Source organism: Tachysurus fulvidraco, chromosome 16 (genome assembly GCF_022655615.1).
Source record: "Tachysurus fulvidraco isolate hzauxx_2018 chromosome 16, HZAU_PFXX_2.0, whole genome shotgun sequence".
Taxonomy (NCBI): domain Eukaryota; kingdom Metazoa; phylum Chordata; class Actinopteri; order Siluriformes; family Bagridae; genus Tachysurus; species Tachysurus fulvidraco.
In genome coordinates, this window is record NC_062533.1 from 8,740,566 (window position 1) to 8,765,514 (window position 24,949).

The window sequence follows — 24,949 nt, forward strand, 5'->3', positions numbered from 1 at the left end:
TGCACAGCTTCACAGCAGATTTATTCACATATACGTCTGTGTAGTGTTCTTACTGTTTCACTTCTTTAAAACATTTTTCAGTCTAGCAAACATAACCCAGGTCGCTGCTGACAGTAACAGCTCACTGAAATGCTAAACTTTCAGATTTGCCAGCATGCTATTTCTCAGACAACACATTCAGCACAAGAGTGTTAAGAGTGACATGACCCCATCCGAGTTTGCATCGAGAATGAGTTGAGCGATGTTATATGCAAAAGGTAAAGTAATTTTTCAGCGAACACAGTGCTATTTCATGTGCAAAGTGCCACAGCATGTTATGTAATAGCCCAGAGCATATATTGTGTAGCAGAAAGCAGCATGTAGTGCTAAGTGGATGCTAGAGGCCCTTTCAAATGGACTTTAATACAGGCCATCTGTGGCTGAGACTTTGCCAGAATCAAGTTTATCTTGGGCAGCGTAACACTGAGGTGTTGACTGGTTTGGGTACGGCCTCTCTCGCTTTTCTTGTGTGTGTAGAGATGCGAAGACTGATGTCCAAGCAAAAATAAAACCCTCACAGAATTTTCTATCAGACGCTATACGATGTAGTGCCAGCTCAAATAGTGCATTGACTCTTTTCCAAGATTCTTGCCGTCAACCCCCTAAACACATTAAGAAAAGATCATATAGCCATCTTTTGTTTCTTCTCTACAGGTCATTATCCTAATTGCTAGATGTTTATGGGAATGAGGGGAATGTAAACCTGAAACCTTCTCCACTTTTCTTTCTCATTTTATATTCAGGGAAATCCCTGGAAAGTTCCCAGTTTACCTCAAAATGATCTCAGTTTTGAAGACAGAGCATAGTCTGATTACAGCTGTTATGTCTTGAAATAATGTCGAACAGTCCTAGTCTCTCAGGCCTTTGACTGAGGCCTGGTTTTCGAAGAGACAAAGGCGAGGCTGTAGCCAGCAGCACAGTGCCAGTTAAGACGCTCCAAAGCAAATGTTGATCCATGGAGCACTGCAAGGAAGTATGTAGTACAGTGGTGCTGAGGCACTATCCGGGACCTACACTCTGATCCAGCGCCAGCCACCTATAAGGTTCATGGACAAGGTAATGAAACTTTTAGTGATTTGATTTTGGATGCATGGATGCAGTCCATTAATCTTCCCTCAGGTCAAGGGTGTGTAAACATTAGAAGACGTAAGAGGGAAAAAAAAAGCACAGAAGTGGCAAAGGGCACAATGTAAAGCAGCATCGGCTTCGGCAAAGTGGCAAACTGCTGGAGAAGGACAAGGTTGTTGCAATAAGAATTTTTTTTATTTTCCTTATAAAAGAAAACAAGTACAATATACATTATTAATAAATGCCAATTTAGCTCATTGTTGTCATGATAGTCATTCCCTGTAACCATTGTTTAATAACAAAGGAAGACACATAACTTTAAGGCGAGAAACATGATAAATAAAACACATTTGTGCAAGTGAAGCAAAGCATGCAAGCTCCAAAGAGAAATTAGCTCATAAACGTCCACCCACCCAACATTCCTGGCCCTCTGGTAGCTTAACCAGGGAAGATAAATATTTTACAAAAAAAAAAAAAAAAAAGGAAAATGAATAATAAGCACAAATGGAGTGGGGTATATTTTCCTCATATAATTACTATCTACAATCACAATATTGTAAACACTTTGTAAACAAATTTTCATTTTTGCTCATTCTCACAGATCTACTCAGGTCCATACAATGACATTTATTTGACAGAACTGAACATGACAAATGGTGTAAATTGTACGTCTCAATAATCTCCTGGACATAAATCTAGCTGTAAACTCTAAATACAAACTTAGATGTCAAATTCCAAGTAACATCAGTACAGTTAAAACTAAGGGTGAAAACCATTTAAATTAGGTGGCACGGTGATGTGATTGAACTGCATAAATAAGTGCTTTGCTTATCTCACTGAGAAAAATGAACATTAGAAACATGCTTAATAGCATTACAAATCCCATAAATGCATACATCTTAATCTGACACAGGGTACCTATTACACTATTCCCCATTTCTCTGTTGTTGTGCAGTGAATAATATAAGGCACTGAATATTAAAGCAAATGAAAAGATGTGTCTAATTGTTGCTTTACTTTGCATGAAGGCTTAGCAAATCCCAACATACTGTTAAAAAAAAAAGCCCCGATTTGGAAGAAGTAAAATGGGTATGCTTGGTTGTCGTACCACAAAATTAGACATTTTTAATTTTTAACAAGTGCTATTTAAGCTTACGGTAAATATTTTACGATTTCCCTTGCTTTTCAGTACTAAATCGATCACCAAATTGGAAGTAGAGCTGATTCTTATATCAATAACCACAAACGTCATTGGATACTTTTAATAACTAAAAAACACCAACATTGTGCAACCTTAATCTCCAGCAAAAGTATTGATTAGATAAAAGTGTACTGAAATTATACTCAGAATTCAGACATATCAAAAATCACTGATGTTCCATGGGGAAGAATTTTAGCTGCCATTTCTCTGAGCAATACCGTATTGAGAATAAAGAGTATTTTCACATAGTGAAATAGCGTGTGTGGCTTTCATTAGGCTCCAGTAAACTGATCCAGTCTTCAGGTGGGTGCACAGCAGGCCCCTTGATTTGCAGAGGCTTTGGTAGTTTTTCTGTTATAGCCCCTATTTCAAGCGCTTTCAGCTTATACTAGGTTTAACACTGAAGGATTCATCTGAGCAGGGATGCATACAAACTGAAATAATTAAGCTATAATCAATAAAGAGATTCCAAGAGGATGTGCCATTTTTGATTTGAAGACAAACATGAAATGGCTTCAGAACTTTATGTACTGAGCATTAAAGCAGTAATTCAAAATGGCAAGATGATCTGCTATATAAGAATAGAACTTTCATAACGTATTATACGCGGAGATAGGAAACGTATCTCAGAATACACGGAAGAAAAATGGCTTAAGGCACAGAAAATGTATCTTTAAATTACATATCAATTTCAGTATTAACTTGAACATAGATGCATTACAAAAATATTCCGTCTATGAATCAAGTTCAAAATACATTACTTAAGTTATGGCTTTATAACTTACAACTCAATATCTGTTCACCAAATACGCATAATTTAAATTACTTAAATTAAAAAAAAAAAAAAAATTAGACCTAAAAAACAAATTTGGTTTGTCATATTCAATTGAAACCAACTGCTGCTCAGTGCTTTAAAATGCATTTAAAATCTAACACAAACCTAACAAGACTAACTACCTTTTTTTCCTTTTCAAGAACTTACAAATCACTCATAGCTTTTTCTAACCATATGTATTTTTTTTTTTATAATCTACTGGTTTCAGAGAAATGGATTTTGAATTGCAGGTATACAAATAACAATAACTGCCATGAGAGTTTGTGTTTAAATACGTCCCTTTAAAGAACCTTGTTCCATAAATACTCCTCAAAAGTGACATTTGATGAAGATTAAAAATTAACAAGGCAAAAGAGAATGTCTCAGCAAGATAGGACATCGGTCCTGGTAGGGTTTGTGCTTTAAAACCATGTGTCTGGTTTGGAGTTCACCTGTCTGATGGGCACATGGTCCTGTCTTTTTCCTCAATTCTGTCAATATGGCCGCCACACTCCTTCGTCCATCCTTCCTGCTGGATTGAGGACAGTTGGAGAGTTGCTGTGACTGCCGTCCTCATCTACACCGCTCCCTCCATCAGCCTGCATGGGAAGACTGGCATTGACCAACGAGGCACCCGTGGAGGCACTAGTGCAGGTGGGCAGCATCCTGGATGGTGAGCGATCACCCCCAGGTACCATAGAGAATTGGTAGGAACCGGAAGAGGCCCCATAGTAGAGATAGGGGGTGCTGCTGCTCTGGAATGGTCCACTCTGGCTCTGAGTGGAGCCCGGGTATGGTGGGGGAAGGTATGTGTGGTAATGAGCACTGCCCAGAGACATGCCTGTGGTGACAGGTGTGGGCGTGTAGGTAAACGTTGGTGGGTAGTGCATCCGTGGGCCGGAGAATCGGCTCTCAGTGAGGGAGGAGAAACCGGGAAACTGGCGCTCGAACTGCCCAGGAAAAGGAGTCAGATCTGTGGAACCTGCACACAATTGAGTACATGCACTCTCAAACTGAGTCACATTTTCTCAACAAAATACATAAATGAAAATTATCTTAAAATACATTCATTATATTAAATACATTTCACATAGTAGATAATTTTCTCCCTATTAATGTTCACATACACAATTTGGCTATTTTTCTTAATTAGTAATAATGAAGGAACATCAATGAAACCTAATTATTCATATTAATATTCATATTTTAGTTTTTCTTAAAAGTTTTAGCTAAGTTTTTTTTAGCAAAGTTTTATAGACAGATGTACAGCCAAGCAGAAAGACAGGTGTTACAGTGGGCCTGTCTGTGGCATTACAGTGACCATATCTGTGGAGTAAAAGTTACCCTGTCTGTGGTGTTACAGTGACCATATCTGTGGAGTAAAAGTTACCCTGTCTGTGGCATTACAGTGACCATATCTGTGGAGTAAAAGTTACCCTGTCTGTGGTGTTACAGTGACCTGGTCTGTGGTGTTACAGTGATCCTCACTGTGGTGTTATAGTGACCATGTCTGCGATGTTATAATGACCCGGTCTGTGCTGTTATAGTGACCTGGTCTGCAGTGTTACAGTGATCCTCACTATGGTGTTACAGTGATTCAGTCTGTGGTGTTACAGTGACCCTGTCTGTGGTGCTACAGTGATTCAGTCTGTTGTGTTACAGTGACCCTGTCTGTGGTGTTAAAGTGACTTTAGGGCTATAGTGTAATATACTTATACTAAGGGTTTTAGCAGAGGTTTCCAGGTGTGTAAGCGGCATTGTAATTGCATCTGTGAATAATAAATCACTTTGGTTTTGTTTGAAACATCGGGGTTTTATAGCCACTGTACATGTCAGCTTCCTCTAAAAACAAATAAAATTGTGCTCTTAATACATTAGGCTGAATCACAACACTGCAGAATAATCACAATGTCTCTTGGATTGGCTAAATATGTTTATGGATTTTTTCCTTTTTTTCTCAGACCAGCTCGTGTGAATGTGTATTCATGTGTATGGTTATACGCCTCTCATCTTTTGTGTCCACATTTCCAGCCTTATTTATATGCTTGTTTATGTGAGCCTGCACATGTTTAAACTGGTACGGGTTCACTTAGGTATGTGCATTGCTTGAGTAAATTGTGTTTGTGTGTGTGTGTGTGTGTGTGTGTGTGTGTGTGTGTGTGTGTGTGTGTGTGTGTGTGTGTGTGTGTGTGTGTGTGTGTGTGTGTGTGAGTGTGTGTGCCCATGTTAAAAGCTCAGTCAGGTTGCATAAGCAGTCACACATTTGGAAGTGTTTTGTGAGGTGTTTGAAGCATCATGGGGAGACAATCAGTCTCAGCCTTAGATGTGGGCTTCTGGTATCTTATACAGTACATTCTGAGCCCAGGCTAGAACCCTGTTCCCCCGGCCCTCTGTCCTTCACAATCTCGCTTGTTAACCTTAAAAGTCACGAAACCACTAATGGGCCATTTTGGCACTGGCAGCCCCATACAAAACTCCTTTCTAGATGCAGTATTTTTATCATAAATCACTGGGCGTCTTTCCTGTCACAATGTCAATGCTAAGGGGGGCGATGATTACGTGAGGGCGCGTTGCAGAGGCGTGAATTGTCGCTAAAATTCTCATGTCCTCGGCTCACTAACAATGTTCCCCCACGCACATTTTCCCCCTTTTATATTAAACCTCTTTGATTTGAAAATCTTGGAATAATGGTTCTCTTGCCCCAGGCATCAGAGAGTGTGTGCTCTGAATAATGGGCAGAACGGCTAAAAGCACAGCCCCCCTTTTTACACACGTACACATAAAGGCTATGTTTGGGCTGTATTTAAACAGTCACTGATGCTAGACAGCACTGGACCCAAAACCAGATGCTGTGTTCATACATCTAAGTATGCGTTCCATGTTTAAGAGGCAATAAGCAAAGGTTCATTTGGTCTATTGGCAAATATGATTTTAGCAAGTATTACACTGTCAATTTCAGATGACAGCAGAGTCTAATGATATCTGACAAGAGCATCCGCATTTAACAGGAGGATTTTCTGGACCGGAGTTTGCTTCTCTGGCAGCAGGATGTGTCAAACAGTACTGCCCTTATCTTAGATAATAGCTGTCATTAGCAGCAAGAGCTTTGAGTGCGCAATGCAACAAGCTACAGGCTGACAAAACCAGCCTAATCAAACCTGACAGGACAGGTGGCAGGAGTCCAAAAGCTGCCAAGCAGAAGTAACACCAGGGAGCCGCTTGTTTAATCACTTACAGTTGCTTTGGGCTCACAAGAAAGAAAGAATATGGGAGGAGGGAAAGTTTTTAAAAGACCTCAAAAACAGTCACCTGGCCCCGGCTCAAACAGGTGCTTGGAGGGAGAAAGGCATCGGCCCACATTTAAGCTTTAAACATATGCGTTTGGGTGGGTGCAGGGCAAGAGAGGACAAATTAGCATATTAGATTCACCAACTGGGCTCAGGCTTCTTGGCAGGATCTTTCGGAACCGAATCACTATAAAGCTGCTTAATTTGCCTTCCACCAGCCTGTTATTATGTTTTACTCTGTTATTAACCATATTCGGCACAGGATCAAAGAAACTGGTGGAGGAAAACGGAAACAATCTCTTTTTTCCGCTTCAGAAAAAAAGGTCTTTCAATCAATCTCTGGAGGTGTACGTTTCAAGAAGGTTTTTTTTTTTTTTTCCACATTCTCCAACGAACAAGCCAATGAAAACTGAAAGCTTATGTCAGTTGCGGTTGTAATTAATTAAAGCTTGAGCAGCAAGTGAAATGAAATGTTTTTACCATGACTTTGAAGCAAGTAAATCATTTGCAAGTACTAAATAGAAGAGTGATGATGCAATGCTAACCCTCAAAAGCATTAAATTCTCAAAGCTAAAAATAAATGATGCACCATAAAACAAGCAAAAGAAGAGGAGTCGATGATACAGGAGTTTTCATACAGAAAATGTATTTTATCTTAATATTTAAAAATGTTTAACACACCCCTCTGACAAACCTGTTCTGAAAAAAAGCCAAGTGGACAAGCTTTTGGTGTCCGACAAAAAAAATCATATTTGAACATATGTGTCTTGCTGTTTGGCATCCAGGCCTGAACAGCAGAGGTGAAGAGGGTTAGGGGCCACACCTGCGGGGGCCTGAGGCTGGAGGTTACCTGGCATGCGACGGGAAACGTCGCTGATGGAAGGCAGGCCGGTGACACGGCTGGAGGACAGAGGGGTGGTAGAGTGCACCGAGGGGGACGCCATGGGGCTCAGGTACGATGAGTATGCTTGCTCATTAAACCACGGAGGGGACGACTGTGACTGCCGTGGGTCTGACCATGTGTGACCAAACAAAGAGACGGAGCATTATTTCCACAGATTAAACCTTGTGTTTGTTTTTTTTTTTGTTTGTTTGTTTTTTTTACAATGTGTGCTTTCTGTATATAGGATATGTGTATAAGAGTGATAATGTTGTCTCGTTTCAGATTACTGATGCAGGCAGATGTGGAATTTTATTAAATCATTTTTTAGTACACTTAAGTAGCATTTTAGGGAATGTGCAATGTACCTGAGTCAAAAGAAATGAATCACTACTTCTATAACTTTTCTTTTTGCCTTGATACCAGTTCAAACCAGATTTCTGTTTATTTGAATTTTTTTCTGATGAACATTAGTTCAAATAAATAGAAGAAACACTAACATTTCAACATTTATGTATTTAATTATAGCATTAAAAGAGCTAACAGTTATGAATTTGCAAGTGTAAGAAGATAAACTTCATATACCCATTCAGATTATTACGTTTTTGGACTTTTTAGTACTTGACCGTATTTGATAGTTGCAAGCTTTTAATCTTCAATCTATTTTCACTTAACTTTTCATTCCCTGTATGTGCTCGACACTAGATATGGGTATTTGTGTGCTTACATTCATCCTGTTCATGAATGAGCAGATCTTTATCTTTTGAGTCTATGATAACATCCAACGAAGACTGTTCATAAACAAAGAGCTAAAAGAAAGAGGTGCAGGAATGATGGCATGTGCTCTCAGTTGACTTAGCTGTTACAAAACAATACCCAGGGCTTAGAATGCTTAAAGCAATGATTAAAGACAAATGATACAGTACAGTATGTGCCTCATCTCTCTAGGTATAGGGTGCACTGTACTTTGTTTTTCTCTGCTAATCACCCCTTATTTTAGCCTACACAAACATAGCTGGAGGCATAATTAAGAATTTGTTTGTGACATACTGTAGCATAGCTGTATTTTTGCTATGTTGAATTTAAAGAAATTATCACTATTTATTATTAATTTGCACTCTAAAAAGATGGAATTACAGTGATTTAGCAGAGAAATTTATTTATGCAGTGGAATGGCTGAGTATAAAAAGTTCAGGAACTTGCCCATACCTGAGATTTGGCTCTGGCCCTGAGGAGAGAACGAGTTGGGGGTGTTGAGCGAGGTTCGTGGGGGTTGTGTTGGCACAGCGACCCTCATGGTGCTCTGTCGGATACGTTCTAGCTCGCTCAGGCGGTCAGAGAAAAGGCCTGCCTTCGGTGAATCGTCCAACTTTGGCCTGTGTCCTGTAAATTTAGAAAAGACAGCACGTGAGCTGATCGGCCATACCACTGCATGACTGTTTCATTATCATGTTCACCACAAACAGCGTCATGTTAATTATGCAAAGTAGGAAGCATTCCAAAACCTTTTAGCTTTGATACAATTTAAGTACACTAGGCAAACTACTAAATAGCAGCTATTATTGTAGTACCTCAGAAGGAGATGAATTACAAGTTCATCTCATGCCATTTTCTGAATTATTTATTATATGAACATAGTAATTCCTCAGTCTGGCAACACAGTGACTGAAATATGATGTTTTGCTGAAGCACAAGAATTGTAGTTCATTAAAGTTTTGACGAAACCCGCTGTCTAATACAATTCTCTACGTATATTAATAGGTTCAGGCTTACAGTTAACCTCCGTTTGGAGAATGACAGCCTTCTCAAATGGCTTGCAATGGATAAAAATGGGACAAGTGTTCCATTTCCTTCTGCATGAGGGTTTCATTTGGCCCTCTGGCATGGTCAGCAAGTCTTATTAATTTAGAATGTACTCTATTGCTATCACTCTTAAATAATAATAAAAAAAAAATAAAAAAAAACGATCAGTGGCTCCACAACAAAAGGTCTGTTTAATGTCATTTAGCTTTCCCCTGCTGAGCTTCATATTTTCCATACTCCACCTACAACAGTGTCCTTACTGTTAATGTACAGTGAATCAGGTGAAATAAATGTTGTGCCATGCAAGTCAAAAACCCAACAATCACATTATAACCACAGACTCTCATCCTTCCTTTACTGCCCGTACAGTGAGATCTGCATGCACGAAGGGTCCATACTGACAAATACTTTACAGTAAAGTCACAACAAGGCAATTTAAGAGCCCACAGGTGCCCCGTGCTGGCTCAACCCATTGCAGAAGAGGGATAAAGAGGAGAGAGGCCCCACTACCCCCAGCCCCCTTGGGCTTTAAAACAGAGCTGTTTGTCTGTCTAGGCCAGTACCAGCTTCCCAGAGAAGGCAGTAAAGTAAATATCAAACAGGAGAAGGAGAAAAACTCCTGCTGAAACTGGAACTGTTCCAGTTGGCACAGAGAGACCAACTTAGACAGAATCAAGACTACACTCATTGTGAAGAGAATAAAAAGACATGTACAGTACATACTTAGAGAGACAGAGGGACAGTATTTCTTCCACTGTAGACATATTACTTGCAAGCAGGGGAAAAGCAGATGACAGATTATATGTAATGCATATTTAATACTCCAGGTCATATATATGACTTTACAAGCCTGACTTCAGTTTCTACTGATGCAACTAAAGCCAGTGGGCATAGTGACATATGGTGACACACTCGCAGCCCAAGCCACAATAGAGTCCAACCTCATTCATTTAACAAGCCTTTTGTTTCCCCAAAAAGGAACAGCACTGTAATTTATTTAGTTACAAGCTGTGCACAGGCACTGATACTAAAATTAACCACTAAAATTGTGAATGTTTATTTTATAGGGCTCATATAAAAGGTGATGTCCTGTGTTTGGAGACCAAGTGGATCCTCATCATCAAAGACTCTGGAGTGACTCCTTGAAAGAGACTAAACAAAAGTTAAGGAAGCCTTCATTAAGAACTGGGTATGGGTCATTGAGGAATAGTGTTATTTAAAAGACACAATTTTAAAAGTATTCTATAAAATCAAACATTAGGAATGTGGTCTACACATATACATAATACATAAATGTAATTATATGAATATAGCACCTTTTCATCGAAATGTACCAGCCATGATCTAAAAGACGACTCCAAATAATTGAAGTATTAATATGTTTAAAAAATTTAAATCGAACGTTTAACATTTTTTCTCCCCCACAATCCCCAAAGTCTATATATAATAAATTAAGCAGCCATTTAATAATTCATAGCTGTATCTGACATTTACACGCATTCACACGCTATACAAACTTTTTTTTGTAAATGTAGGAAAACCTACAATATGTGCTAAAATGGTCCAGGTTTCACACAACTGTGTGAAGGTTAATTGGTAGAGAAAATGTATACTGTACATGGATCTTCATCCTTACATATGCAAGAAAATGAAGCAGAAATGATCTGTAATAAAGTACTGTGAGTATAAATCACAAATTGAGTATAAAAGCACATATATGATTACACATTTATCACAGATAGTACAGTAGTTGCCTCATTTTTTGGTTGAACCACATGATTTTATTTGGAGCGGTTTCATTTACATAATTTATATAATTTAATTTTTATACTTTCTCGGCATGTTGCAGTATACTGCCACTTTTTGTCATTCAGTTGTTTTCAATATAAAAGTTTAAAAAAATTTTAAAATGATCTTTTCTTGATTGTTGATCCAGATGATATTAAGTAACACGAACACATCTGGACAAAATACATTATACCATGGCAAAAAAAAAAAAAATGTTAAAGTATTCAGAGCGATTCAATATTGCTACTTTACTATGTATTATGTCCTAGTAGGCATATTGTTATTTTTTATAAAACAGCAAAATAGTGTAGACAAATAAAGTCTGCAGTGTACCAACATACCATAGCTGCATCTACTATTACAGTTATGGAGTTATAGTGATAGTGATATTTATAATTTAATGTGCAGTTTCAAAACAACTCATATTGAAGGAACCACAGACTTTAGACGATTAAGTTAGTAACCTTACCATATAAGACAGAACTGATTGAAAACTATTTAATTTTAATTGGTGTTGCGCGAGTACATTATTAAGTTAAAAATCCCCTAATGGAAGAAAAACAATCTTAAAGTTTAATTATTTTATAATTGCACATGGGAAGCATTAAAAAGCAAAAAAGCACATATTGCACCACAATGATTATAAAATAAGTGAAAATAATATAACGATTGTAATTATATGGGCATATCCTTCCAAACAATTCTATGTATTAGTTGAGGAGCAACTTTCAGCACACACCTCTAGACACCATGTGGAGTGGGAAACAAGCTTTGTCAGCTGGTACGGGGGGAATTGGACAGGGAGTGATCCTGAATGAGTGGAGGTATTTAAGAGAGCCAGGAAACCAGATGATATCACTGCTGGGGGGAAAGTCCCAAACATTCCCATCATCTCCCCGACAACGGGGTGAGATTTTCGATAGCCAACACTTCCCTGTCCAATCATGCAGCGGAAGCACGGACACACTCATTCCAGATGCTTGACTGGCCCAGTGGGACCACAGCCAAACATTACTGGTGAGATATATAACCTCCAGCTGACACAGGCCTGATTTCAGAGCTCAGGCCCAACTACTTATGAGTTTGTCGAGGTAATTCCATGGCAACATCTCTAGCCATTCTGTTATAAGTTTTCCGATAATAAAAGGCCTAATTACGCAGACAAAATCTACCTGATTTATAGCAATACATTAGACAAGAAAGAAATTCCATATGAGGTTATGCCTCTACTGCTCTTACATTAGCATGTTTAGCCATCATGACTAAAAGTGATAAAGAAATTCAGCAGCTCAGATGGAGGAAGAGAAAAAGCCAATGACAAGGGAAAGAATAACAGAAAAACAAAAACCGGCAGACCTGAGCACCATAATGATTTTGCAACTGACTTAACTGGGTCCTGTGGCAGAAGTCTTTAAGTTGAAATGGAAGAATCCAATGCCACTTTCTGACTGTTTATGCACAATAAGTCACTTTTAAAATTCATGAATTTCAGACTTCGGTGTGTCAAATACCATGAGACATTGCTTCTCACTAGGACAGATTTTTTGGTAGAATTATAAGCATTTACTTACAGAGTTCTGTAAGTATAACAGACACATGCTCAGTCAGCTTATTGTTTAAACCAGGGGTATGTTTTCTTTACAGGTGCTCATACACTTGGCCATAATTTTATTAAATTTGACTAAACAAAATAACAAATGAAACATACAATATTTTACTGCATTCACACACAAGCTCATGATCTTGATTTAGTATCCCGTGGACATTGCATTTTGCTGTCTTGTGCTGTTTTGCTGCACAATATTTAAAAAATAAATCTCTTCCAGTGGCAATGATGGTGTTAAAGGTGTTTCTAGCAAGCTGTACAGTAAAATATAGCAATGGGAAAAAGAGGGGTAAAAGACAGCATGGGTGACAGCCAGCCTGTCCTACTCGTCAAGATTTGGGAGAAAATGTGGAGGGAAAAAAAGAGAGAGAGAGAAAGAGAGAGAGAGAGAGAGAGAGAGAGAGAGAGAGAATCAGAGCCTTGCCAGGTGTCTGTGTGGTCTTTACATTTTAGGCAAACCAGGCAGGGAAAGGGCACACACTTACAAAAAAACTACAAGGACCCTCAACCTTTTTAAATCAATCATTACCTCCATGCTCATATGTAAGTAGCAAGACTCCTAACGGAGATCCGCCAGCATTTACTGAGCTGTAAGGATGCAGCTGTGATGAACACACTGGGTATGCAGAACAGACATATACAGCCAGACTCAAGCTGAGCTTTCTCTTCATGCACATACACACTTCTTTCACCTCCTCCTGTAGCCCCAGTCTGTCGAGCCAGGACTGTGTCTCTGTTTTTCTCCCTTCTCTTCTCATGTTTGGATTGGTTTTATGTGAGCAGTTCCCATTATACGTAAAAGCAGCTTTACATGAAGGCTACACTGACACTTCTTTTTTTCATTTGCTGTAAAGGCAAATAATGGCTCTAGTGCTTGTGTGGTCTTTAGAGCTGATACGGTTGAACGATGGCCAGATATAACCTTTTTACTGTCTCAGCCACCATTATTGCTTCAGTTATCCTCTCTGTTCCACATACTGATGTGTCAAAGTGTACCAACAGGACAGTCAGAACAACTTGTGGGATTCTGGTACGACAGAAGTGCATCTTATTAAAGGAGCAGCTGGCTTGATTCTAATTCTCATAAACAATTCAAGATTGGACTGCTGTGATTTTACAAGAAGTGAAATGTAAAACAAAAAGATCATTTTAAGCATGCTACAAAGTAAGGCAGCCTGACATATGATCTGTAATTACATGGGGCCTCCAGAGCAAGTGTGTTGGTTTAACAAACCCTGCCCAATCTATTAGTTTAAATAACTTTTAATGAGGTCTATTAGAGGTTAGCACAAAGCCTGTGTTACTCATGAATGGCTGAACACAAACATCACAGCAAACATAATACTTTTAATCAGACACTAATACGGTTGTTATATTCCCGAGAAATATATACATATACAGATATATGCATACTAGACAGACAGCTAAAATGAAGGCAAGTGAATGTTGTCAGTATACCGAGACTGTCACCGGACTATCAACAATCTAACTGTACTGCTTGGTCTCTCTCTCTCTCTCTCTCTCTCTCTCTCTCTCTCTCTCACACACACACACACACACACACACACACACACACACACACACACACACACACACACACACAGAGCACTGGTAGTTCTCACACCCCTGAAAGATTCATATGGCACCCATCATGGCTTATTAAACACATAAACACATTAATAATGCGTGTACTGTGCTGAGTTAATATCTGCTATACATTCACACTCTGACTGAGGCCCTGCAGACACAATAAGTAAAAGACAGCCTACACGAATAAGCAAATTATATTTTGACTGAAAATTAAACAGTCTGTACATAAACATGCACCTATTATTTCTAAATTACACATAAATGCTCTAAAGCATAACAAATGTAAGTGCTGACAAGTGAATCAGAAGAAGGTGTTCTTTCAGGCGCTTGCTCGGTAAAAAGCTTTCTGACGGCACACTGCTGGCATTGTCTAGCTCAACGAGCTGGGCCTCTTCCTTAATTGCCCTCTCATTAACACCAATTAGATGTTTAATGATGCAGAATCCCCGTGTTAAGGAAGTGTTGAAATACGACATTATTAAGAGGACACAGATGCTTTTGCAACTCAGTGATCAGCATCGGTGGCCTGTTATGCACCAGCTTTAATTTTTGACCATGTCCTCCTTTTTGTCTATGCACAATTAACATCATGCTTGTATGGCTTGAAGGTACTCAGAAATATAGCTCTGGGTGACATGGTCCGATCTCAAACAAAACAAACCTTTGGGAGTTTGAAAAATTGTATAAAAAAAGACTTCTGATCTTTTCATTTGTTATAGGCCACAGTAACATGCAAGTCATTGGCCTCTTGATACTGCACTTCAAGAGGAGCAGGAGTATAGGAAGTCTTTGACATCAAACAAAAGTGCAGAGACTGCTAGAGGCCATCTTAATACAATGAAGAATCAAGACCATACAGCCCGTGTGTCTTCAAACACCAGAACCATATGTGTTCACTGAGAATAGAGTAAGTGAGAGGGAAGGAAAGAGAAATGTTGCAAGCGATGTGATAGGGTTGAATCTTACGCCAAGTTGGAGTATGTATTTTTTTCATGATAAAGTAAAACAGCTGCTCTCCAGACAGGTTGGCACTGAAAGCCATTAAAAATGAGCTGATGTTAGCACTATAGCACCCCAGTGGAGCCTCAGCACAGCCTGACACACCTTCACTGACAACTTGCTATGAACACACAAGAAGACTACTAGATGCCAACAAAGAAACAAAAAAGATATAATGTGGTATAAAAGACGGACTGTATGTTGAAACACATTCCCATGACTACCATAACATACCATAGTGTATAGCAAACTACACTGTACTGAAATGAACTCTGTCTTGATTTTTCAAGAAATGGAAATGTAATAACAAAAGCATAAGTAAACCCAGTGAGTTCTGTAGAACTATTCTAATGTCTCTCGCTGTCTATTTAATGTTTAATCATTTAAATCCCCCAAAATCTGACTTCTAATAGTACGTATGAACATTTCTCACTGCACAAGGTATATTCTTAAAGCCTCTTTTTACTTCTCAGCATCTGACAGGAAAATTGTATAACTATCAATAACCTTATTAACACTGCCAACACAAAAAGTATGAATCAGTCAGTTATTGGTTTACACTTCAAATGGCCATGCAACATATCAGCTACAATATGTAGCACAAAACCAACAGAAAAAGAAATAGAAGGAGCAACACACCACTTCAGTGATCGCAAACATGCAATAAGTAGGAAAGGAAAAGTCAGAATGCAGAGATTTGGTCAGAGTGTAACTTACTCCTTGGCTCACGTGGTCCGTCCACTGTGACCTTAATGGCTCTGTGGTAAGTGGCCACTTGTGGTGGGTTTGTGAACACTGTAATTGTCAGGGTGAAGCTCTTTCCTGTACAAACATAATAATATGTGTTTAGTTTCTGACATTGAAAGTACCTGCATTCTTACATACCTTTGCCAGCATTCATCTCTTATGAAATTGAGAAAATCTTTTATTTCGCTTAAATCTCCCCAATGAAAAAGACAGGTAGAAAGAACTCCGGAATACAACAACCGGCTCAACAAACCTGGTTGACAAAACTTCCCTTTCAAACAAATTGTGCTCTCATGGGGTTCTAAGTGGAATGAAGTGTACTAACATGGCATCTCAGGAATGCCATTGCTTGGTCAAGGAGTCAGGAAGAGGTGGGTGGAACGTCATCACAGCTCTGAGCAACAGCTGGCAGAAAACAAGCACTAACAGCTCAACACCAAGAACACACACAGTTTCAGTGCTGAGTTTTATCTCAACACAACATTCAATGTTTTCTCTTGTGGTGATGAAAAGCTAGCGCTTCAGTTAAGATATGAAATCTGAAGGCACTGAATAGACTATGTTGTGTTCTTAATGTTCTTAAATATAAACAAACTCATTTCCTTCTTAATGCATTCTTTTGAAGTCAGTAATTCATTCTGGGCATTGGGAATCGATTAACAGAGATACAGCCAATGAATGAAAATTGCAAAACAAAGATAAAGCCAATGAATAATAAAAAAAAATGAACAAAATGCACAGCAAAATGAAAATATTGGGTCCTGTTAGAGGAAGAAGGCAGCAATATTGCCTTGGTTAGTCTAATTAAATGTTGCTTATGTTCACTGTGTAATCAATATTGGTTTTAAGAATTTCAATATCATTAAATCATATAATGTTTTTCCTCACAAATTCTGGGTCAAACAAATTATATGCCTTTATATAAAGCAATAAATGAAATAAATGAGTTAAATTTATTTGAGTTATTATGGCTAGGAACAAAGCTTTGTTACCTAATGATCATGCGTTATTAAGCGAAGTGCTTGGATTGCAACTGATGAAATTATTACAAAGAAAATCTTTTGTCCCCAGGTGACTATAAAGCCAATTACTGTAAAGAGCCTCCCTGCACACACACTCTTAGGTACACAGTGTGTTCTAGCCTGGAGCAGGTGTCGCTACAGTAGTTGCAAGTACAAAAATAAATACAGCTGATTGGCTAATATTAAGACAACAGACGTATAGCGTGTCCTCATTTTGTAAACCTCTATCATCTTGTGTTGACACCACATCTTTCACATAATCTTGTCTACTTACAGAGACCCCTTATGTAAACAACAGTAAAATTGGCATTAAAGAGGATCAGACCTGATAATTACACACAGGAGACAGCATGGCTTTACCCAACTGATGTCTGTTGACAGCTCAAAGCTGGCTGTATTTTTTTGTCTCCTGTATTCTGTCCTGCTTCCAAAGCAATGCAGCACCTTTTCCAGCTCCCAGATGACAGATACAATTACCTAAATGTGCAAGCTTTCATGTATAAAAAAAAGGTTAAATATTTCACTGACTGAAAGCAGACTAACCTCGTCCACTGCGTCCCACAAAGCGTAGATCATTGAAGCGAGCCACCTGGTTCTTCATCACACCTGAAGCATTGCGCAGCTCTGCTGAGTAATTCTCATCATTCCCAGCCATCACAGTGACAACAGTGCCATCAGGAACATCTCCCAGGGCCACGACCTGCAGCGACACAACACTGATTGCAGTGATGGCTCTCTGAGGTCATGTTAGTAAGTGCTGGAAACTAGTACATCATGTGGATCAATATTCATAGACATTTTAGCAAAATGATGAAATCTAAACATAAAAGCTTACAGTACCTTAAAGCTTAAAGTGAACTTTAAAGTAAGCTTATAGTGAGCTATTGGGCCTGATGAATTCTTATTATGCTTTTGATATATATTTTAATTTAAAGGTTTGAGCTTTATGTGTTTCTAATGCAAAAATACATAAACATATCGATACTAGACTAAATATTAATTTATTTACACAACAAAAATGGTCAAATTTAAAAGAACAAGGACAAACAGTCCACAAGTGCTCAGCATGTGTCGGGGCTTTTTCAAAACTGAAAAATATCCAAAATGAAAACTGCATCATGAAGAAAGAAATCAATTTTGAAATGCTTGAGTCTTAAAAAAATTAAAAATCTATCTGTTCTCTCTCGTTGGTTCATTTACATGGTTATTTGCCAATTATCTATTATATGTCTAATGTGGAAGACAGTAAAACACACACACACACACACACACACACACACACACACACACACACACACACACACACACACACACACACAAACAAATAAAAAATATTTCTATCTGTATGTAGATCTCATACATATAACTGATGACAATAAAGGAAAACTACATTTAGCTCATTATATCATATAATTTTATACACATACATCAATAAATAATGAGATAGATAGACAGACAGACAGACAGACAGACAGATAGATAGATAGATAGATAGATAGATAGATAGATAGATAGATAGATAGATAGATAGATAGATAAAATAATTTAGATAATAGATAAATTACATATTTATACTTAGATTCCATATTTAAGCAAATAATGAGCTCTATTGAGAAAACTAACAGTAAAGCAACAGTTGTTATTATTATTATAATAATAATTGTTGTTGTTGTTGTTGTTGTTCGTGTAGCAAAAAAGGTACAAATTCAAAGGTAAAGTAAATTCTAAAGTAAAAATGTATCTAGTGAGGAAATAAAAGTTTTTAGACATAAAATTATGATATTTTAATTGATTTCGGGATGGTTTGGTTTTAGTAGAAACCAAAAAGTTCCAAAACAGCTTGATTTCCATACACTAGAGCATCTCATCCTTTAAACTCCAACAAAAATAACTACTGAAAATACATTTCTATTCCCGAAAATTTAAAAAAAAAATTAAAAAATAAAAAAAACCCCGAAACGATCTGAAAGCATGAATTTACCTTAAAAGGGACCGGCAGCGTTTTGTTGCACCTCCAGTGAGAGGGCAGCACGGAGCAGAGGAAGTTGGGGCTGTCGGTGCGCACCAGCTCTGCGGGATGATCGGCGATGATTTCTGCCATGGAGCGGTTCTCAAGCGGCCGCAGTCTCGCGTCGTGTTGCCCGTTTCCACCTCCTGCATTCCCGCCGCTAATGCTGTTAATCCCACCGCTTCCTCCGCAGCTGCTGCTGCTGCTGCTGCTGCTGCTCACCTCGTTCATTTTGGCCGGGAGCGGCTGCAGGCTGCTGGACGGGGGGCTGAAGCGCCGAGACGCGCTCGCATCTACAGGAATGCGCATCACAAACACGCTCAGTTACACACGAGGTAAGGCGAGATGGCGAGGTTTTCACAAATCCTGTCTTGTAGTGACTTAATATTCAGCCGTTTACACTGTGAACTCAGTGTGCCAATGAGAAATAAGTGTCGGAAGTGTCCGAATCCAGCTCTGTCACCAACAAACTTCAATTGGCGCTTTGTGGAGCGGCGTCATTTGCTACGTTTTCCTGTATTAAAAAAAGCTTCCCAAAGTAATCATGCGTCACGTCTGACACCAGGCTTTCTTTCTTTTTTTTTCTTCTCCACCGCGTGATTATTATAGTCTAATGTGTTCAATGTTCCAAAAGTCTTACAAGTTCTCTAGTAGACCGCTGATGTTCAGTGGAAACGACACTAAACAGAGTCCAGCTTATTAAATGATCCGTGTGCGTGTGTGTGTGTGTGTGTGTGTGTGTGTGTGTGTGTGTGTGTGTGTGTGTGTGTATACACATTCAGTTCTGTGGCAGAAAACAAACTTCCTAAGTGACAAAATCTTTTCAAGCAACACCATCAGATGCTATTTAACACTGTACATCTAACATAAAAGCTATTTTTCATATTAGTCCATTAATCTCCATCAATAACCAAAGTAATGCTCAGCTGATTACCCTGACTTGCTGTTCTCATTGATTTGCTACTTTACTAATAATATCTCCTGTATCAATGTCCATTTGACAATATGTTCACTCAGACACAGCATGGCGACTGATACGTACTGTAACAACTCAACTGAATGTGTTTTGGAAAAGGCAAAACGAACCTATAATCTATACACTATACTCAAGACTAGTGGAATAGATAAACACTGCAAATAAAAGTGTGGGATAAGCGGGTAGATCAGAAACACAAAATGCTCTGTAGGATTATTTAATCAGAGAAAGCTAACATCATGCAGCCTGCACGGATTTAGTGTGAGGAAAGCCGGTTCCACATCTCTCCAAGATACTATAGGTGGCAATCTCACTCTTTGATGGAAAGGAGTTCTGTTGTTTCAGATGAGGAACATTTAAACACATTCACTACTGCAAGTTAATCTGGCCACAAATAAATACTGGTAGTTATATTCACAGCTTTACTGAAGTCTGGTGCCTTATTTCCACATGCATGTTTATGGGGATGAGACCTACAACCACAAAAGTGTGGTGATGGAGAAAAAAGAGGTGGCATAACCACACACACATTGTGTGTGTGTCGTTGAATATGAATATACAGGATTGTGTGTGTGTGTGTGTGTGTGTGTGTGTGTGTGTGTGTGTGTGTGTGTTTGAATATGAATATACAGGATTGTGTGTGTGTGTGTGTGTGTGTGTGTGTGTGTGTGTGTGTGTGTGTGTGTGTGTGTGTGTGTGTGTGTGTGTGTGTATTTGAATATGAATATACAGGATTGTGTGTGTGAGTGTGTGACTTTATATAAAGTGTGAGTGTCTTTCACTGTAAGGATGTGGGAAGGATTGAAACACTCTTGGGAAGCACAGACAGACGTGCATATGGTACATCGTTATGACAGAGGAAAAAAGCCTATTGAATTACGTTCCTTCTCTTTCTGCCCAGAACACCAAAAATATGGCTCAGACTGGCCAGTGTTTTAATGTATTAGCTTTAAATTTATGGCCAGATAAATCAGTAGAGTTGTAATTAAGGTTGTAACAGTATTAAACATATCCAAAGTTAAATTGCACTGCATATTATTCAAACAGTCTGGGGTCTCAGGTTTGTGTCTTGCTTTCTCCATCATTTACTTGCTTTGGTCCAGAAGTTTATTAAAAAAAAAAAAAAAAAATTCTATGGGAAAAAGTGTTGTTTTATGTGACATTATGTGTTGTAAGGACAGCTTTGTTGACAATCACTCAGCAAATTGATATTACCATGACAATCAATAAAACAATGGTGCAAATAAAAAAATAATAGCTGAAACAGGGAGGTTGTTGACATGCCTAAACCAAACTGTGTGTTAAGTTATATACAAAGAGATATCAAAGAGCATTTGTCACATCTGAATCCACTTTGCTGTACAGTATGGGCGCCATCTGCCAGCAATATCGGTGTGGAGTGTACACACTTAATTTCAATCATTCTCTGTGCCTCGAGACCGGGACTCTGCCCACTCCTTTCGGGGCTCGTCGTTTGATGTCCTAATGAGCCGAGAGCAGCCCACACAGCTGCCTCTGATGTGCCACAGCGGTGAGGGGCGACGCTGTTCAGTTTAGGAAGGATACAAAGTCACTTTTTTCTGTTCATCACATCTTTTTGTTAAGATCTTATGTCTGACCTGATCGCATTGAGAAGAAGAAGATTTGATGTGATCAGTTTGTAGGGATGTAATGTAACAGTAACAGAAGTCATGATGTGAATCAGACTATGGAGTAATAGGAGGAGAGGATAGTATGATTTACCCTGGATAATTCATCAGACTTATACTTTAACATTCTTTCTGAAAAGAGTTTGTGCAATCATCATCCACACTTTTCCCCTGCTGATACACACCTTATTATAAATAATGTCACGAGACAAAGGAGCCATTGTTGACTGCTACTTTAAACAAAAGGAGACACTGAGCTCCAGGGTGGTAACAATATCCAAATGACTACAATTTTGATTCATAAAGCCCCAGGTATTATGTAACATGCTACATGAATGTTTTTTTTTCCTGTGTATGTGTCTGTGTTTTTCTCTAGTTCTGCGTTCTTTCGTTAGTTGTGAGGAAAAATCCAGCTTCTTAAGTCCCTGGATCAAGGCTCCATTTCACAGTGGTGCATTTTTAAAGACACTTAATTATGGTTTTATGTGTGGAGCATTTTGATGGGGCCACGGAACCTTCCAGTTTCAAACAGTTACTTTCCATCCTTGGCAGGCAGCAGAACAGAGGGGCGGAGAGAATGTGCGTGTGTGTGTGTGTGTGTGTGTGTGTGTGTGTGTTGAAGAGAGAGAATCAGGAAGACTTTTTACCAAATCAGGAAGACCTCCTCAACTCCTCTTGATCCCTAGATTTAATCTAAGCCCATAATTACTATTTGTCATCAAACGGCTGATGACATCATTGCAGCAGTCAGTAATAAAGCGTTAAAAGTGTACTTGCCAAGCTATCAAATATGGTGAATTATCTGAGTAGGCAACAAATTGCAACCGTGCAGAAATAGTAGAGACCATGGAAGATGGCACTGAAGTGATAGAACAGTCACGAGGCATGTTGGGAGATTTTCCATTAGGGCTAAAGAAGGAGAGGGTGCACTCAGAGTGCCTTCCTCGGGCTGTTTTGGATGAGTGCGGCGTGCGGCATGGCAGCCTCATTTGAAAATCAGAGTTGAGATGGAGGCTTGCTGTGGTCGGTGGAGGGGGGGCGGCTACAAAGGCAATTTCCTTTTTGCTCTTATTGGCATGACTGTCTGCCGCCTTCATCCTTCGTGGAGGTCCTTAATTGAGATCACTTGTACTTAAAAATAGGAACAGAAAAGGAACTTCTGTGGCTTGGGAAGGGGAAAGAAATAAAGGGCGTTGATGTGTAGGCTGCCATTAAACACTCATAATGAGATAGTCCGGCATTAAGAGTTTGTACAGCTCTACGGTCTTCTGTGGTGCTCTCTAGGTGTTTAGACCTTTTACACCACACTATGTTACAGTATGTGTGATGTCACTGAAGCGGTGTGCTTCGAAGGGCTTGTAAGCTTACACTGTCTAAACATGCCAAAGGACATGAGTTAGGTTGTGGCTCCTGTTTATTTTCTTATTTCTTTTCAAATAATATTACATATAATATTTGTAATTGAGAAAATGATTCATTCATTTTTACTCTCTAAAGGCCACTGAGTAATTACTTTTGACATGTAATCTCAGGATCAGTATGAACAGCAAACACTCCTGGACGAGGATAGAGTGTCATTTTTCCATACGTGTGTGTTTACATTGGACAAGAAATAAGACCAGAATTCCACCTCACACATTTGTCGTCCTCTGTGAATTGCACTGGTCTATTTCCTCTATGAAACACCCTGGTTGAGTGAAAAGATACTGTTCTAATGTATCTGCTGCCATTTAGTGCCATTCTGTATGAAAGTTAAACCTAGTAGGATAAATTATTGGGAGCAGATTTCACCTTAACTGTGGTTGATTGGTGGTGTATGGACGAGGGGTTGAACACCTGATGAACAACACAAACAGGCAGATATCCAGAACATCCGTCTTAGGGTATATCGCCTAAAGACAGATCTAAAGACAGTTTATGCAAAGGTGCTCAAATGTAACCAAGAATGAAGGGTAGCGTATGTCAGAATCCGAGCAAGACACACAGAGCATTGCTCTTTGAGTGCATAAACCTCAGACTGGGGTAAAGTATACTATAGCCATATGTGCACAGCAGTAGATTAAATGAATTATTCCAGGACGTCAAAAGTCTGTGGAACCAGGTGATTTGCTTGGCCACCACTCTGATATTTCTTTGTGAAAAAATAAGGCTGCCATTGTTTGCTAGAAACTCAATCATTCTCACAGGGAGGAGGTCTGCCCAGTCTTCTATTCTTTTTAGCCTGAGAGCTAAACTTAGTCATTACCAAAGCTTAGGGGGGAAATATTAATAGAAAACTAAAGCTATGGAATGTTAGATGAATTGGTTAGTGGGGAGAAAATGATGGAGAGCAAATGCTTCTGGAAGTACAAGGCACTGAGGTCAATATCGTAACAGATCATTTTAGAGTTTGGGAGTATATCCTTTATATCCTTGTTAATTGGACTCTGGCCTCCTGTAAGCTATTAGGGACGATATCCATCCTCTTTAAACTCGTTCTTTTCTGCACACATGATCACTCTTAAACAGAAAACGATACTGAAACGTTATCTTTTCTCAGGTAATTTTGTCTCTGAAATGACAGACCTCTAAATTTGTCTCTGAAAGGACAGACCTAACAGGTCTACTAGATCCTTTTTAAAGATATTCTACACAGGCGTTTTTACAAGTGCATTTAAAAGAACATAAAACACAAAATTGGTACATAGACTAGGAATGCAAGAACGTTTTTATTGTATATTGGAATGTATATTTATTATTTATTTTATTTGGATATTTTAGTCCCACTCTGGAGGAAAACTCTGGGGAAAAACAGTCATTTATGGACGTCCAGTGTTATCAGTGAAGGACTGTGTGGTTGCAAGTTTTCATATCAGCCAAACAGGAGCAGCAGCTGATTGTACCTGATTATTCTGTTAGATCTTAAACTGGATCAGTTGCATCTTTTGATTGGATGGAAAGAAAACCTGCAATTGCATCTTCTCTTTGCAGATAAGACTGAACACCTCTCTTTCACCAGGTTCAGTCCTCACCCTCGTATCTATTTTTTTCCTTTAAACTAATTCATAGTTCATAATTCATAATTACTGAATATATGCATAATGATAAATAACAGAAAAACATTTGGGGCCAGTTTTTTGGGCTTCACAGAACACAACATCAAACCCAGGAGTAAATTGCCATCCTACTTACATTCAGTTTGCCATGACCTAAACTTTTTATATAACAAATTCTCTTAATTATCTTAAGATCTCTTCTGTTCCCATAATATACTATTTTTTACGATGCTCTGTAAAATTAAAATGATACATAATTTAGATGGTTGAACTCAACTCAAAAGAATTTAAATTCATGAATCAGACGTTGAATGAGTTCCTAAATCCCAGTGGGTGAATTTATTTTATTGGTAATCGCTGCAGTTTTGGTGCAGAACTAAATGAAATAACATTTTTGGCATCTTAAGAATAAAGATCTCAAATGTCTTGAGTTAACT

The 24,949-nt window shown here is 38.7% G+C and overlaps 1 protein-coding gene across 3 annotated transcripts in view; it reads right to left on the reverse strand.

Annotated features, from left to right (window-relative positions):
• Positions 1-1,288: 1,288 nt before the first annotated feature.
• Positions 1,289-24,949, reverse strand: part of runx2b (RUNX family transcription factor 2b) — a 29,479-nt gene continuing 5,818 nt past the window's right edge. The window contains exons 2-7 of one of the 3 annotated variants that reach the window (XM_047801304.1): positions 18,826-19,145; positions 17,388-17,544; positions 15,793-15,897; positions 8,499-8,672; positions 7,260-7,421; positions 1,289-4,104 (exon numbers count right to left, since the gene is read on the reverse strand). In XM_047801304.1, the coding sequence (XP_047657260.1) occupies positions 3,617-4,104; positions 7,260-7,421; positions 8,499-8,672; positions 15,793-15,897; positions 17,388-17,544; positions 18,826-19,145 (1,406 nt within the window). In that variant the 3' untranslated portion in view covers positions 1,289-3,616. The remainder of the gene's footprint in view (positions 4,105-7,259; positions 7,422-8,498; positions 8,673-15,792; positions 15,898-17,387; positions 17,545-18,825; positions 19,146-24,949) is intronic. The other 2 variants (XM_047801305.1, XM_047801306.1) reach the window with 2 other exon arrangements.